Genomic DNA, 18473 nt, shown 5'->3' with positions numbered 1-18473 from the left:
CAAATTTGAGCGAGAAGTACAAGATGAGAGAAAAACAAAGAAACAAAGCATTGTGGAAATTCAGGAATTTGATGAAATTTTTTGTAACAAATAAAAATTTGCATTTAAGGGTCATTAAAAAAAAAGGTCAATTAGTGAAATACATGTGTATATTGAAACCTAAAGCGCCAAATACCCTCTAGAGGCTCCAAGCGTACAGTATTAAACCAAGGAATCGCTCACTGCATTATAACAAAAAATATTGAAAATTGCCCTTTCCAAACTGTATTGTGAAAAAATAGCAAATCAGCAATGGGTAAAAATCTCTTAAAGTTTCTCTTTACCCTGCCCATGGAACCAATTACTACAACTCATTACAGTTTCGGAGGATGGATTGGGCAGCGTGCGACACTGGCGTGCAACACGGTCCAATGGTCCCAGTCCAGTAAAAATTGCTGTTGGGCCAGTATTTTTTCAGAAATAGCCAGATTTACTGGTACGACATGACCATTAAAAATATATATCAAACTGATACAAGTGATATTTTCTCCTCTTTTGTAACTTATAAAAATGGCTCTGGCATCTTTAAAAATGACTCTCCAAATTTGAGAAATGGCTCTCATGAATTATGTTGTGTGCGTGTACTGTTTGTTTGTATATTTTTTTTGGGGGGGGGGAGGGGGGGCCAGTAAATTTTAGGTTCGGACCAGTAGAAAATGGAAAAAACTGGGTATCTACTGGTCCGACATGAACAGGTTGGACCAGTAAAAAAAAAGGGTTAGGGTGGAGCCCTGGAATAGGGATTTTTTTTAAAAACATGTTGAGGATTATCATGGGACTCTCATACAGGAACCACTTAAACCTCCTGCACTTTCATTCATCTTGATTTTTTGTCTTCACTCTTCCTTCATTCAAATACTAATTAATTTATTCTTTCATTTGAGTCTGTTTGAAATTCTGTCAATTTAAACACCATTGCTTCTCTTGATTTGTTTGAAATATGGTATCTTTAAAACATAACCTTTAGAGTAATAATGGAATACAATAATGAATATGGCATCAGGCACTTTGATTCCAACCTTTATACATTTATTCAAGTTTCATTCTTGCATATAATTATAAATTTAGGTTTTATCAAAACTGCAGTTTCATCAAAAACATGCACATAGTACTGATCAGTGGGAAATATTGTTAATTACACCATGAAATATATTAAACACACAAACATATCCTATGTACACAATCAACAGATTCAATTCTTAAAAATATTTGTAGGAAAAATAAATTCATCTCAGTTTATGCCCTAACCATTTCACATCCACATAAAATTGTTAATTCAAGTAAAACTTTTGAATATCATATCAATTACCCATTTTTTGGTTTTATATAACGTGTACATATCATGACAAAACCAGAAACTAGAAATGAAATTGATTGGTACTATACTTACTACAAATAAAAAGAAAATTATATTAAAGATTGTAAGGTCTTAGGTAGGGTAACATGCAGGCTGGGGTTCAAATGTACAAGGAATGCAAAAGATTATAATTAATATCCAAAATTTGCCATGATGAAGATATATCTGATTTAGTTAACTAATTTTTTTATCAAACTCAAAGTTTTAGTTTTTTTATACTTGATAATTAATGAAATAAATTCATTAACTTTGTATCACAAATTGAATAATTAAGACTTATTTATATCTTTGTAATCACATTGAATGAAATTCCAAAAACAAACTATACATGATGGTTGTTATTGTGACTTATCATTATTGCAGATATTCAATTAATTCAAATCCAATTTGTATGTTCTTTCAAGATATAGATTGACTTCAAATAACTTCAAATATCAAATTAACAAATTGTATGCGTTGGGTAATTTGGCCGCACACAATAATGATTGATGTGAAATATTGGAAAAGCACTTTCAACGACAAATTACTTAAAAGGAAGAAAAGTTAAAATTGTAGGATTGTATTATGATTGCACTATAACACCTCAAGTCTTAGCTCAGGAAACATGGAATGAAATTCCAAGATTTGTTTGTAAACTCCTGAAAAGATGACACATGTAATTTTGGGCTTCCCTTTGTGGTTTGTTTTAGCTGAGTAAACTCGAAATGCGAAAAATAAATTTCAGACTGTCTACTCGGTCATAATCAGAGTCAGTGTCCCAAATGTTCGTCGGATCTTGCCAAGGCAAACTTCTTGGGAAAAGAAACCAATGAACCTTCGAATAGTGCACTGGTCAATAGTTTTGATATTGAATGACTGAGAGGTCAGTGTTTGTGAATTGTTCGTATCACCTGATCTAAAACAATGGCCGACAGAGTGAGATTTCATTAGCAATCGATAAATGTGAACGTGCGATGCAATGATAGTTTTGAGTCAGTTCAAACATTTCAAGGTGTATTATCTTCTTTAGTATCAAAGTGACGTAACATAGTTTACTCCAAGTGTGAGCTGAATGGAACTTTTAAATAACAAATTAACTGTTTGCTAATGATCATCATTGCATTTTTCAACATTTAGGAAAGTGAATTGATTTTTGGCATTTTTGCTTATGCTGATGACAGTGTGTATAAGAACTTTTGGCCAAATGGTACAAATCGTCTCTTACAATATTTTAAGTCTCTCATTTTAATACGTCTATTTCCAACTGTCCTGTGATGCACAAAGGTTTAATACAGTGATTAACAGGTCCACTATTTAAGAAGGATTGGTCAAAATAACAAATCTGTTATATCCAACCCTTCCGAAACTGTAAAATCAACCAACTCATTAGGTCTAATCTAATAAAACTTAAATTAATTTCGACAATATTCCGAATCGGACACATACATGTATTTACCAACATATTTATTTTGGCCAATCCAAACAGTGAATTGGTATTCAATGAGTTAAATCTTAACTCCCATGTGCAGTGCAATGAGTAAGAGGATATGGCACATGATCATAGGTTCCAACAGAAGAGTTTCCAGCTGTCTTCTTTTCACGATGATTAGGAAATAACATTAGGCAATGTGATCAGAAGAAGGGCCAGAAAGAGGATACTTATGATGAAATTATGAATGTTTCCTCAGTTTGGAGGTAATATCATCTACCTTCTATTTATAGTTCTTACACTTCATTCGGACAAATATTATAGACTAGAGGGAATGGCACGGTCCCCTATTCTAGATTTTAATTCGCAAAACATTGAGTGAAAATCTATCAAATATTCACAATATAGCTATTGACATTTAGAGAATACTCTTATGATCTTTTAAAGATTTTTTTTTCAGAAAGAACACCGTGCCAAACAAATGTTGAATTGCCTGTTGACCATTTTCTTCAAACAGTTTGAAACAATCATTTGTAGAAAATGAGGAAATTTTTTGAAATTCATAAGTTAGATATTTGTTCCCCATGAGTCTTTTTTTTTATAGATACATCCTTTTGATTAATTATTAAGCAACATGTGACAACTTTTCACTTGATGTAATATTATCACTCAACTGAGAAGAGAAAGAAGCAAAATTTTGAGTATTGTGAAATAATTGAAAATCTGTTCTTTTATCTCCCTTGATTGTGTGATAAGGAGACTACATGTAGGTGATATAAGACCAGATTAAGTCAATTGCTCTGATTTCAAGCTGATTTGGATCTTTCAACAATTACCAATTTCCTGTTCGCATGATCTTGACTGTACCGACTTTAGGCTTGTAGGTCTCCAATGTAAATATCATGGATGAAACGTATGCTTGTACTTGTGTTCTTATGCACTACATCTGTCTCATTTTCTCATAGTAAACTGAATTTTCCGCACGATGCCGTTGCTTGATTAACTATTGGAAACATTGACAACTATTAAAAGTTTATGTAGCATTAAATATTCTGCTTAAAAATCCATTGGTTAAAAATAATGTGGCAAAAGTGAATTTTGTTTCACTCTTCATTCACTTTATTTGCATGAATATTGCAAGTGTCCAATAATTTTTTAAAGAACAGAATGAATTTTAAAATGTTTAGTCCATATTCATTTGGAATACATCAGCTCTAACATCCTCTGTCTGAGTATTTTTGAACTGCTAAAGACAGGAAAGACATGGATAAAAGTTTTCCAACTTTTCCCCTATTCAATGTATCGTGAAAAACCACTCAAAATTACAGAGATTTCATGCTTGAGAAAAACTACTATTAAAAGAATTGAATTACGAATTGAAATAAACAAATCTTATATTACTTTAACAAATGCACATTAATTAAACATCATATAGAGCAATAGAAACATGCAAAGTGTCTTCACCTTTAAACATCCTAGATCTTATCATGTTAAAAAAATACCCTTTTTTATCAGCGAGAGAAGAGTTACGTTTTTAACAATCACGCTATATTTTCATAAATATGAGAATCATCATGCTTTTGCTTTTGCTTTAACTTGGTGTAGACGGAGTCTTTGCTCTGTATTTCACTCTTATCCAAGCCCTGATAGTCATGGCTTGTCGTGGCTTTCTTGCCTTCTTTTCTTGGCAGTGTTGGTGCCCGATCCTCCAGAGAAACTATGATGGGCATTTCATCGTCAAGCATTGGGGCACTTGTCCGGATTGTTTGGTAGTATTGATGATTGGGATCCACGCTCTTCAGAAGAGTGCTTTCTGACGTGCAAGTGCTGTACGCACTCCCCCTACCGCTGTCTGCGCACGTTGTTTCAGTGTCTTGGTACATACACTCATACTCATCCGTATCCTCACTCGGAAGTGCACGAAGCGCAGGTTTATTCATGTTGATGTAGTCATTCTTCATGCCTGAAGAGACTGTATACGGAGATATATCTTCAGTACTGCATAGTTTCTGACTATCGCTAAGTTTTGAGACACCTGTGTTCAAGTAGGGGAAATCATCGCTCAAGCTACATTGTTTTGATTTCATATAAGGTGTTTCGGCATATTGGTAGATATTTCCTGCATCATCATCTGTATCGTAGGGAATGAGCTCCGGGTGTACAGGTGGTCTGTTGTCAATGTCTGGGGTAGGATGTCTCTGGAATCCTCTGCTGGCCTTTCTTGTTTTTCCTTTCATGAACCAGAGAAGAACATTGACAAGGATCACAAGCGAGAAAGCACCTGCAACCAGAGCTGTGATGAGTGTAGTATTGTAGTGGTTCCCAGATTTATTCTTGAACATGGTGTCGGTGTGGTCATTCTTGATGATCATCATGGCGTCAGCTGTTCCGTTACCGAGAATCGAGGTTACCAGACACTGAATGTGCTCGCTGCCATCCATTTGCGTCACATTTCTCACATGCAGCTCGCCTGCGTGACTGTCTACCAGGAAGCGATCATGAACATCTCGAGGGTCAATCTTTGTTCCATGGTAATACCAGGTCCGTTTGAAGCCAATACCTGGGATACTCATGTTGACGGAGCAAGTGAACGTTGCATAGCTGTCCTCTGGTGTATCCTTGATGTGGTATAAAGAATTGATGACCACTCCCATTGTTGCTTGGATGGTGCAAGATTGATCCAAGCTAACTTGGTTGTACACCACTTCGCAGATGTACTCATGTGTGTCGTTAGGAATGACCTTGCTACCATTCATGATATATTTTGCCATCATCATTCCATTGCTGATGTTAGTCTTGGTCTCCAGAACCTGGTAACCATTCCTCCATCTCAAAGACATACCCTCCTTCATCGTTGCCTCCGACCGACAGACAAAGGCCAGTGACTTATCCCCAGCTTCCGTAGTTGTAATTTTCTTGCTGCAGATTGGGAACTTGGGGTCCGGACGTTGCACAACAAACACTTCGGACATCACTTGCTCGTAGTGGTAGTAACCTTCATACCAAATAAAGATACAGGCGTAGTTTCCAGCTTCTTTGACGCTGATTTCATTGATGTACAACGTGTAAGTACACTGAATGGAATCATTAAGATATTGCTGGTCAAGGGAAGCAGTGTATTGAGGCTTCCGGGGTGCGGTATTGTTCATCACCATCACATTGTTGCCGTGGTACCAGAAGAGATAACTTCCATCGCAGCTTAGCCGATGGTTGATGGTGTAGTGGCACTGGAGCTGGACAGTCTCTGAAGGTTGGGCCAACACCTTGGCTGGAGAAGTGCTCAAGATTCCAGCATGAGTTAATGTAATCACCACACTAATGATGAGTAAAGAGGCACCAATTGATTCCTTGTTGTTCATGTTGACAAACGATTATCAGACTGAAAATTTGCAAAATGTCACAACAAAGTCGACTCTCTATGGAATTGAAAATTAACAGCGTTTTGACATCACCAGTTATTTGTTTGTGTCACTATTTGCCTGTCTTTACTGAATTGCCAGTCACTTTATTCTTGTACAGAGCAGTATTACAACATTCAGAAGATAATGTGATATCCAGGATATCAAAATAACATTGTCATTACAAGTCTGCCGATTGCGGAGTTGAAGAACTAGTGTCTGATTCACTTTCCAGTTAATTTTCCCGTTTCGTTTTCTGACATTCTGTGAATTAGATGCGTCCAAATCAGACGCTAGTGATACATCTGCCTGTGATGATAATTGCCCTTCCCTAGGTCCTTATCTTCCTATCGATAAGCCAGCAGTATGTTTAAGTCATCGACCTTCCAAAGATGGAAGTTAGCACATCGATAACAAGTAGGGATCCTTGTTGGTTGGCAGATAATTAGAGACTGAAGCGAGGGGGTCTTTCTGCTTTGCTTTTATACCCCAGATCACCTGTTGACGATGCTCTTCCTGTACGTAGCGAGACAATGACAACGCAACTGAGAATCCTGACTGATGACTGGACGGTGTCAGGAAATTTGAGTGTGTTGCCGTGTTTTTCTCAGTCTCACTCTTACATGTACCATTGCAGCATGAGGGACGGGGAGGAAGTCGGTTGAAGGGTTTGGCAAATGTGAACCCGCACTCCAGACTGCTGTGCTGAAACTCATAATGAATGGCTATTAGCAGTTGCATGGGTGACACACTTGTTTGTTCAACTCTGATTCCCCACCTCACATAATCATTTCCCATGAGCGCCCTCTCTGTCATGTCTCTCCGTTTGCTTGACAAGCTTTATGTTTCTCTTCTGCTCTTTGGAAAATAAGTCTTTTGCTAATCTGTTCGATAGCTCTTTCTCTAACCTGATAACTAATGATACCAATTAAAATAATTGTTTAGCAATTTCCTGTAGATCTGTAATTTTATATTGCTCTAAAGAGCATAAGAATTCAGAATGCAAGTTGATTCAAACATAGCCTGCAGACACATACCCTGATTGAAACTTGGATCAACAAGTGGGTCTTCACACAAGACTAGCATGTAAACTTTTCAGGGTCTTCGTTACACAAGTCATTGTTGGGGGCATGTTCAGACGACTTGACTAAAGTGAAGGGTTAGCACAGCAAACTAATTCAAGCATACTGGTAGTAAAGTGAATATGAATAGGAAGTATGTACTGGACAATTTTGAAGAAAAAAAAGTACGAACGACTTACTTACAGTAAGAAAATACGAATGGAGATGATAAAGCCAAAAGAAAGGAAATTAAAGAGAGACGTCTAACAGATCATCTATAAAATCAGGAAACACAAGAAGGACATGATTATGTTCTCTTTTCAATTTTCAAAATAAGAGATCACTTCTTGACATGTTGAGATGTTCTGTTTTATGAAGATACTTGCAACATGACAAACTAGCTTCTGAAAAGTGGACATAGTTGAGATAGTGGATAAAGTTGAGAATGATTCATATATATCACACCTTAATAGTCAACACGTCTGCAAATTCTTGATCAATAGAAAATATGTTTTAAAGAGTGTTGTATAACTTGTAAGATAACTAACATAATAAGGTATATTTAGATAACAATTTGCGAGCAGATCTGATAAATTATGAGATTAAACTTTAAATTCTTTAGATGAAAATGAATGGACCAAGTTTTATATGCATTTCACACTGCATTTCCTTAACCCCATACTATCCTTATTACTCCAAAATATCCTTAACCCTATACTATCTTTTTTGGTTTCACACTTTCTTTCTTAACCTCATACTATTTGCTTAACTGGGGTTAATGCCTTAACCCCGGACTATCGCACAGCTCATGAATATTGATGATTTCGACTTCTGTGATTGGCTAATGCTTAGCCCCACTTTTCCTTAGCCCGGTTTGGTTTCGCTCTGCATCTCTTAATAGCACCGCAATTAGCCGGCTTACCCTGCTTTTTTGCAGGACCAGACAGTACCGTACTATTTACCGTGCTAGCCAACTTTGCTAAAAAAAAACGTAGTGTGAAACCGAAATGGGCTAAGCTCAACGATTAGCCCCACCAATTTCCTGGGGCTAAGGAAAATATGTGCAGTATGAAAAGCATATTAGAGTGGAGTAGGTGCTTGAAATAAACTTTGCCCAACATTTTCAATCTCTGTCATTTCAATTACTTAATGATAGTGATCAAAATAGAGAGTCTTCTATAAATATACTTCCTGAACTTCGCCATAAAGTAAATTTAAAGGTAAATGCTAGTTTTGGTAACGATATCAAAATGAGTTCGTACAGAATCCAATGAAATGACCACCAAAGTGTCTGTTTGTATAAATAAAACGCATGTGCCAAAGGATTCTGGAAGAAATTGTGTAATTGCTGAGAAATCAGCAAATAAGCACAGGATTCGGGTAGAGCGTCGGGCCCGACGCTCAAAGCAATAATTATACACTGTCCCACGTGCGCTTATCTGTGTTGGGGAAGTTCAGTCTGAACATTTTTCAGCGTAGATTTCAAGATTTCACAAAGTTCAGTTTATGTAACTGTACCAGATCTAGATCCTCGATGATATACTGACAATTAAGCCTGGTTTTACAGACTTTCTCATGAAATCAGTGTTTACTGCAACTACTGGAATTTCTCTTTAAATGTGGAATTGACAGGATGTATTCTAGTAACCTGTGATGTCAATATTTTTGTTTGTTTACCTGGATCTCTCTCGTAATCAGACATCATTTTTGACGACGTTTAGCTATCATTTTTGTTTTCTTTACCTTGTTTTACTTTACTTATTAATCAGAAATAGGAAAGTGATTTTCTATGGTGACTTAGCATATTTGAAGTTATGCTCCGGATGTCTATTGTTTGCATAGCAATCATTTTGATGGTTAATTCGTTGTTGCCGATGCAGACCGTTTGGCACCTGATGAAATTTCCCCTTTCACATTGAGGATTTAAGATGTGCCTCTTTTGTTGCAGAGTTTGCTGAAATTGTTTTAGTTGATGCTGCAAACCTTAAAGATAAATACCAGTTAGTTGTGGTAACCATCTCAAAATGAGTTCAAACAGAATTAATCCAATAAAATTATCACCAAAGTGTTTGTATGTATAAATAAAAGATATGTGCCTAATAGCTCTGGAAGAAAATGCGTAATTGCTGAGAAATTAGAAAAAATAAGCACAGAATTCCATCAAATGTCTGGTATTTTTCGAAGCAATATTAATACACTGTCCCATCACATGCTTTTCTGTCTTATATTAGAATTATCAAATTAGAGCTAAGAATTCATGATTTTATAAAGATAAGTTTACATTTATCTACCAGATTTAGATGTCTGATAATATTTTGACAATTAATTTTGATTTAAAAAACTTTCTCATGAAATAATTGTTTGCAGCAATTACTGTCTTTTACCTTTATGGCTGTTGTCTTCTCTCCTTTTCCACCACTGAAACACTATTTATCATGACTTCATGCACATTTTTTGAAATCTAACATGCATGTTCTCTTTGCAGATTGTACTGGGCAAACCATAGAGGCAGTTCTCATTACGCTTTCTAAAACTAGTTTACTGGAAACCGATTCAGGAAACCAGTTTGGAATCTATCGCTTTGCTGGCGTTCCCACTTGATAACACAAAAGTGGTTTTGAAAATCACTTCACTTAAAGCAATCTTGTTGCTATGGAAACGCTCTCAGTGGGGTGACACGTTTCGCGCGAGATTCGAACCCGCAGTTTAGGCATTCTACACCTGTCATGTGGAGTAGCGCACTCAAAATGTGCGAAGATTGCTTCCCGAAGAACGGTTGTGTCCTCACTTACGCTAAAACCAGTTTACCGAGGCGAAGCGATCTTGAAAACTACATGTACATCGCGAGGTGGTTTTCCGGACTGGTTTGGAAGATCGCTTCCAAGACTGCTTCGACCGTTCTCACTATGCTTTAAACTAGTTTTCACTAAACTAGTTTTGCAGTAAACTAGTTTTAGGAATGTAGTGAGAACAGTGTCCTTCTCACATAAAAAGAAAAGTATAAGATGTGATATTTTGTAGCACAAAATGTTGTATCCCTCCTCTCAAGATTGACACTCTTTCTCTGTTCTGGCAGGGTCCCATTTCATGAAGAGGTTACAACTTTGGTAACTCTGCCATTTAATTGCAACTACCATAGTAGCAGGACTCTGTAGTAACGGTCACTAATACCCCTACCCCTTTCATAAACCTACCCTCCAATTAGCCGCCTAATAGTAATGCGGATAATTCAATAAAAATTGCGTTCACAAACTCCGAAAATTATCCGCATTATTTTTACGAGCGCCCGTCCTGAAAAAGGCGGATAATCGTCATGACAACTGGACACGCCCCCTCCGATGCGGTTGTGTTGGAAAAGGGTGACCTTGTGACCGCACCATGGCAATTATCCGCATTATTTAGAAATACGTTCATAAACTCAAAATCTTGTCCCGATGCTGCTATTATGCGGATAATTGCAGCATCAAAATAATGCGGATAACTCTGGTCCTCCTCCGATTTTACGACCAAATTATGCTGCTATTAGCCGCATAATTGGGTTTATGAAAGGGGTATAACAATCAAGGTTTCCATGGAAGTTAAACACTGTTCTCACTACCTTCCTAAAACTAGTTTAGTGGAAACTAGTTAAACATGTAGTGAGAACGGTCGAAGTGATCTTGGAAGCGATCTTCCAAACCGGTTCAGAAAGCCACTTCGCGATATAATTTTCAAGATCGATTTGCGTTGTTAAACTGGTTTTAGCGTAAGAGAGGACACAACCATTCTTCGGGAAGCGATCTTCGCACATTTTGAGCACGCTACTCCACACGACAGGTGTAGAATGCCTACGCTGCGGTTTCAAATTTTGCGGGAAACGTGCCACCCCACTGAGAGCTTTTCCAAAGCAACAAGATCGCTTTTTGTGAAGTGATTTTGAAAACCACTTTCGCGTGATCAAGTGGGAACGCTAGCAAAGCTATCTTCCAAACTGGTTTCCTGAATCGGTTTCCAGTAAACTAGTTTTAAAAAAGCGTCATGAGAACGGCCTCTTACAGTAATGACAAAGTGATCAAATAGACACCGTTCTCATTACAATCCTAAAAACTAGTTTACAGGAAACCGGTTCAGGAAACCAGTTTGGAAGATCGCTTTGCTAGTGTTCCCATTTGCTGCATCGCGGAAAGCAAAAAACGCAGCATTCTACACAGAACATGTTAGAAGATCGCTTCCCAAAGAATGGTTGGGTCCTCATGCATAACGAGGCAAAGCGATCTTGAAAACTACATTGCGAGCCGGTGGTTTTCCAAACTGGTTTGGAAGAACGCTTCCAAGACCACTTCGACCATTCTCATTACATGTAAAACTAGTTTTAGGACAATAATGAGAACTGGGTGTTTAATTGTAGGGTTTTTTTACCCCTGGTAATGTGATGACCCTTGCCCCATTTACAATGAGAACTTGGAGTCTATACCTCATGGCGCCAGCTTTTCCAGACAATTAAATTCAGTTGTAGTCAGTGAAGGTCCTTTAGGTGTGGGATATTTGTGGTGTAAGTGGTCAGAATACCTGTCTTCAAGAAGGAAGGTTGGTGGTTTGAATTCAGCCCAACAAAATTTAAAGTAGTGACTATTTAACCTTGGTGAAGGATATTGATTATACAGCAAAACTTGCTTATGTAAGGTTCTTGTGATATTATGTCAGGACCCAGTTTGAACATTGAGCTAGAATCAAACAAATGAAACAAAATATAGTAAACCTGTGTGCTTTTCATGAAGCTGCTTGCCATTGAATTTTACTGATGACTATTACCAGCTTTATTATTGCGCATGTCAGCTGGGCTTGCTCGCCAGTGTCAAGCAGTACCCACTGTATTTGTATCAGGCCCAGTCACGGACTGCGAAGTACTCGATCTGCTGCATGGAGTGTCCGTGGTCTGCTAGCAGACAGCCAACTGCCGCGTTGGCGATAAAGTGCAATTTTTTTCAAAATCAAACTAGCGTTAGTTATGCTTTAGCCGACAGGGGGCGTAAGACAATTTACGGATTTGAATCGAGGTGATCTGGTTTTTCGAGCTCTGTAACGGTACAAATTTGTGGTCATGTTTCATTTATAATTATTCCAAATGTGATAAATATGTCAAATATTATATATTTTCGGATCCCATTTTATATTTTAGTCCTCATGCAAGAATCTATGATCGATAATCATTGGTTTTCTCGTCCATTACCACTAGTGGTTATTACCTTTAAGTGAAATTCTTGTTTTTGATTGGCGGAGAGTAAATTAGCCAGTGAAAGCCGACAATGAGACCACATTAGACACTGCCCTCGTTTAGGTATCCTCTGTGATAAATTTTTACAGGTCATGTGACTTCTCAAAGCTTATTTGATTGGCCAAGAGCAAATTTTTCAATGAATAGCAAATGAGACATCCCTTGGGCCTATTTCATGAAGAGTTATGAGGTATGGTATCTTTTTCATTTTATGGCATCTATTATGGTATACAGGGATCAGCAGCCAATCATGATCAAGTTTTACATGAAACTTGAAAGTTTATAATGGAAAAGTTACAATAGTTGTCTTTATGAAATGGGCCCTGGCCCCGTTGCATAAAAGTTATAACTCTCTTGGAATGCTTGGATTTGACAAGTTGTTGAGCATTGTTACCATGGTAATTACCATTGAATGGCAGAGCTACATGTACTATAATAGTAACGGGGCCTGGTTGATGTATCTTCTGTGATCAATTACTTGTCATATGACTCCTCAAACTGATTTATAGCTGAATCGACGAGCATGCCACGTTACGTAAGATGGGAGCATCCTGGTTGCCAAAGAATCTGTAATGATCATTAGATATATCCTTCCTTGGGTCATAGGCCAATTAAAGCAGTAGTCTGCAGAAACAGACCATGATTGAATCTGTGATCAATGAGTGGGTCTGCGCATTAGACTAGTGCCAGCAAGAGGGCCTTCTGTACACACTTCATCATTGTACATGTAGGCTGCATATTCAGACCATTCTAATTCAAGTGAAGGGTTTACATGTATTTGCACTTTGCACAGCAGAAGAATTAAAGATAAATGCCAGTTGTGGCAACAATTTTCAAATGGGTTTTTACAGAATCCAATAAAATGACCAGCCAAGTGTCTGTATGTACATGTATGAATTGAAATGTGCTATCTTCAGTATAATGGTTTTTTTGGCTAGCTTACAGTATACATGTACATGTATATCTTGATTTCACAAAGTTCAGTCCATATAAGATCTTGGATGATTAGATGACAGTCGACCTTGGTTTTATAGACTTTCTCATGAAATCAGGGTTTACTGCAACTACTTTAATATATCTTATTGGGGTAGCTAGCCCCCCGGGGGGGGGGGGGGGGCACTCACATATATCGGTGGTACAGGGAGGTGCTGCTTTGATGACCCTCTTTTTCAGACCTAATTTTCAGTTCTCGAGATACTCTGAATGACAAAAGTTCAGTTCAGAAGCCGCCACGCTCGCTAGACCCCCATTACGAGACATCTCAGTTCCCCAGCCCTGCCAAAATCGTCAAGCGCAAGCACCGCATGCGAGAGGATGCATGTACGGCTTTGCAACTCCCTGCATATAACTAGTAGCCGCTCCATGCATGGCTAGCGCATGCACAGCGCTATAACAGTGCCGCGATCCTGTTCTGTAGTCACTGTTTTTCACACCGCGCGGTATATATTTAGTTCCCAAGACCCTGTACTCTACCCTTTTAGTCAGTTCCTTAGACCCCCATTTCAGAGTTCCGTGAGGCACACCCCCATCAAAAAATAATATGAGTGCCCCCCCCCCCCCGGGGGCTAGCCATGCAGTGTACATGCTCGTTCTTTTAAAAAGACTTGATTGAGTGATAGCCAGTCTAGTGACTTTACATCTTGTTTACTACATGCAATAAACTTAATTAATATCCCAGGGTATGATTAAGCTACAGTGCATGACTACCCTCTAAAAGAAAACTTTCCTTTATTATGTCTATCCATCTATCTGTCCCCTGGTCTGATAGACTGTTGGGGCACCACATGACCTGGCAATCAGTTTCTGCCATTCTTTCCGTTCCTCTGCTTTCCTCACACTGTCACCTAGCCTAAAGCTTTTGTTCTAAGCGCCTTTAAATGTAATTTCAATTGACAGAGAGTGATTTGACAGAGCATTTACACTTTGATATTTAAAATGAAAGTAAATATTTTTGTGATTAAAGAGATGGGACCCTTTAAATACATCCATCTATTTTTTTTTATTGATATAAGTTTTTCTCTGGTTATTACAAATTTTCTTATGTCCTCCATTCCCATTTGATAATCACATTACAAACTCAGACGGGCAAGAGAATAGTGAATGAAATGAAAAAGAAATTGTTTTTAAGAATGAGCTTAGCCCATGAAATAAAGATTATATGAAAGTAAATATTTGCATACATTGTCCAAGTGCAGGAGCCTCAAATTTCTATCTCCTTTTTTGATTGCTTTAACTTTGATCTTATCAGTTATGAAAACAAAAGGACATCAAGTAGAAATAGATACATATAAACAAAGTCACTTACATAGTTTTTGTTTTCTTTTTTTGAAGATTGATTGGTTGATTGATGAGAAATCAAAGTCGTACAGTGTTTTTGTTTTCTATTTTTGGAGATTAATTGGTTGATTGATGTGAAATCAAAGTCATTTACATAGTTTTTATTTCTTTTTAAAAGATTAATTGGTTGATTGATGTTGAATACAGTTCTCAAAAGACTTTTTATTCTTCCTTTTTTTTTCCTGATGCAGAATGATCCCAACATGGAAGCGACTCTACAGGCATGTTAACAAACTTCTAGGACGTTCCACTCATTCCAAAGGGGTGTCCCATTTCACAAGAGAGCAGAGCGAGCTTCTCCAGCTGTTGTGTTATGTACAGAGAAAGCTGCACCTCCATGGCTATAGTGTTCCTCTCCACCTCCACAGTAAATGGACTCGGCTCTCCAATACAGCATATCTGAAAGGTATAAGTACAGTACTAGATAATATTCATTAGGAGGAAAACATTTACTTAGGTGATTCGATCCCCCCCCCCAAAAAAAAAGAAATTAGACTATTAACCTGTGGAGACTGAATGATTTTGCTTTAAAACACATGTTTCCATTGGCCCGTATTCTGAAGTCAGGTTTGACTTAGACCACGGTCTAACTCTGTACTAAAATTATGGGAAGCCAAGAAATAAAAAATTAAGTTTATATTTTATATTTCTTACATGTATGTGTAGTATTTTGTTTCCTTTTGCTTTCATAATGAAGAAAATACTTCAGTTATCATTCCCAGACAATTATGAGCAATTTGGGTGTGATATGAGTTAATAAACTAAATGTTTACTGTTAGGGATTTATGCTCCAATTGGCTTTCCATACTTAACCACAACTTTAAACCGGGGTTTAATTTAAACCCGACTTCAGAATACGGGCCATAGACTCCATCCCGCAGTTATGCAGGCTCAGCTTCTAATGGGCTTAAATTGATGTATTTGCGATCTGCATCAAAATTGGTTTTGGACGGGATCCTGACCAAAATAGAAATAGCCGCATATTTTTTTTTCTAATATAAAACCACATTTAAAGTGTGGAATGAGCTTAAACTTCAACTTACTTGCTTGTGCCTTTGTAATGAGTCATCACAAAGATACATGTACATGTAAGTTTTCAAAAGGAAGAATGAAAATGTCAGCAAGAGAGAGAGAGAGGGGGGGGGGGGGAGCACTGTATACTCAAATGTATTGTAATTTTCACAAAGAAACAATGTATGTGGGAAAAAACCATATTCTGCAGTCATTACACTTTTGTAAGACTGGTTTGTTAGATGATACTCCAGTATAATTCACATTATTGATTTCTTTTATACCAAAGCTTTAGCCAGGCTTCAAAGGGTGGAATTGTATGTTGCAACCACAATCAGTTTTAGTGTTGAAGAATTTACACAGGATTACACCATAGAATGATGGTTGAGTGGTTAGAGCATTGGACTCATGATTTAGAGGTTGTGAGTTCAAATCCCAGTTTGGCCATTATATCCACTTTAACAAAGAAGGCCAAAGAGTAATTTCCATTGTCTATATAACAGTCAGCCACTATGACAGATTAACCTAGACTCAAAATGTTCAATATAAACTGGTATATACCAGCTTGGCGTTACGTTGGTGGGGCAGAAAGCTGCTTTGCCGAGTTCCTATGGGAGTCACCTCAACAAAAACAAAAATGGTCCACCCCCTTCTACATGTACATGTAATTCTTCCCCATTTTGGCTTGACAAATTCCTGATGCTCTACTTCTATAAGACAAAAAATATGTAGATGTGGAGATCTATACTCATCTTGCAAAATTCTACATTCTTCACACTGAAGTTTCGCACAGCGTACAGATCTAAGAATAAGACAAAGATATCTTACAGGAAAGTAGCGTTATCTCAAACCATAAAGAAAGAATCAAATATCAGAAAGCTAATCTTCAAGATTCGTGTAATAACAGACAATACTTGATAATTCCTGGAGGATGTCCTTTTTATGTACTTTCTTCAAGAAATACAAAGCATTCTTAGAAGTATTTGAATCCTGGGGGAGTGTTAGATTTCCGGATACAGTACTTTAATTACCACTTCCACCCGCAATTGTCAGCATGATTAGATCTAACAATGTCTTGACAGTCAATTCATTGCTGAAATTGATGCTTGTTAAGATGATTTATTTGATAAATTAGATGACATTCCTTCATGCATTTCCTCTTATAGTTGATGATTCTGCCAAGCATTAGATGGTAAACCCTATGGAGCCACTAACCTGTGTATATTAAAATTTGATGGGATTAACAGGTTGTGTACTAGATTGATTACTATTTGAGTCAGGGAAAAATTAACCTTAAATAAATTAACATTTTGTGCCATGAGAGAAAAGGTCTCAAATTCTGTACAGTCCTACATGTAAAAATCTACTATAAAAAGACTTTGTGTAGCAGTCTTCTTAAAAAATATAATTGGAGGAAATTGTGATATGATACCAGGAAAATTATTTCCTAATGTTTGTACAATGTATTATGTTTTTTGTTTTTCATATTTTTATATCTATAGGTGATGGAGCTGTTTGGTAAATGTTCATATTTACTCGTTCTATTGAAAGGTACATGTAGAGCACTGGCACTGACCCTAATGAAACAATTGATATTAACCAAAATTAGTTTGTTTAGTTTTAGTAAATGGTAGGGCTGTTGTCGATAACGTCTTTATCGATAGTCTTGTCGATAATCGCTTGTTTGTGCCACTTAGCGATATCGATAACTTTTCTCTCATTGTTTGTTAAAAGATGTTATGTAATCATTTACATCCGATGAATGCGGATTTTAAAGCGTTCTTGGTACTGTGGCAGATACAAATTTTCACCAACGCGAGTATGTGATATCACTATAATGTATGTAATGTATGTAATGTAATGTGTATTGATTACACTGTATGTTCTTTTGTCGATAGTTATCGATATCGATAATATATTTTTAGCGCGATATCGACAGAGAATTTTCTTAACGATTACAGCCCTAGTAAATTGATGATCTAGACTTAACAAGAAAGTGAAATTTCTAGCAATACTCTGGGAAAAGTTCTGGCTTATCAATCGGATTTACTTATTAACATGATCTATTACTTGGTATGTTTCTTTGTTTAATTCAATATTAATCTGTATAGGATGTGAGTGCTACATCAAGAATCTTCCAACCAAAGCAGTTCGTTTGTGGCACTTGGCCATTGCTGACCCCCTACCCCACCAGTCCTGCAAGAAACACCCATCCCGACGGTTATTCCAAGAGGATGCTTCTACCTCCGGGACCCACCTACGTTCTGAATCCTCCAGTCTTCCAGGAGATGTACCTGCCCAGGGTGAGGCCACAGCTTCAGGCGATGCAGAGGATGAGGAAGCATCTCTTCGGGATCAGATCGTTGAAGCGTCCCTGCTTGCAATACTTTATACACACCTGGTCGAAGGTGAACTCCAGAGGGCGCTTGAGCTTGCGGACTTGCTCATCACGTGTCAGAACGTAGGGAATGTGACGGCCCCTGAAAGGAAAGGGAGGAGACTCCCTGACCTACCACGTAAAGATATGCAGGTTTGTATGTTGCACATTGATCAAGATCATGTACGGACAGTGATTTTCCATTTAAAAAATTGTCTTTTCATTTCTGAA

General features: G+C 37.5%; 2 protein-coding genes across 2 annotated transcripts in view; one reads left to right on the top strand and one right to left on the bottom strand.

The window, feature by feature from the left end:
• Positions 1-1046: 1046 nt before the first annotated feature.
• LOC129270890 (uncharacterized) lies at positions 1047-6918 on the bottom strand. Its single transcript, XM_054908227.2, has one exon. It carries the CDS (start codon positions 6161-6163, stop codon positions 4346-4348), a length of 1818 nt encoding a protein of 605 aa, XP_054764202.2. The 5' UTR covers positions 6164-6918; the 3' UTR covers positions 1047-4345.
• An 8128-nt stretch (positions 6919-15046) lies between these two features.
• LOC129271518 (ciliogenesis and planar polarity effector 1-like) overlaps positions 15047-18473 on the top strand; it is a 29597-nt gene continuing 26170 nt past the window's right edge. The window contains exons 1-2 of the mRNA XM_064106875.1: positions 15047-15260; positions 17977-18395. Coding sequence (XP_063962945.1) covers positions 15047-15260; positions 17977-18395 — 633 coding nt within the window. The remainder of the gene's footprint in view (positions 15261-17976; positions 18396-18473) is intronic.

Source organism: Lytechinus pictus, chromosome 11 (assembly GCF_037042905.1).
Source record: "Lytechinus pictus isolate F3 Inbred chromosome 11, Lp3.0, whole genome shotgun sequence".
Classification (NCBI taxonomy): Eukaryota; Metazoa; Echinodermata; class Echinoidea; order Temnopleuroida; family Toxopneustidae; genus Lytechinus; species Lytechinus pictus.
Note: the sequence above shows the minus strand (reverse complement) of the source record. Positions and strands in the feature narration are given on the sequence as shown.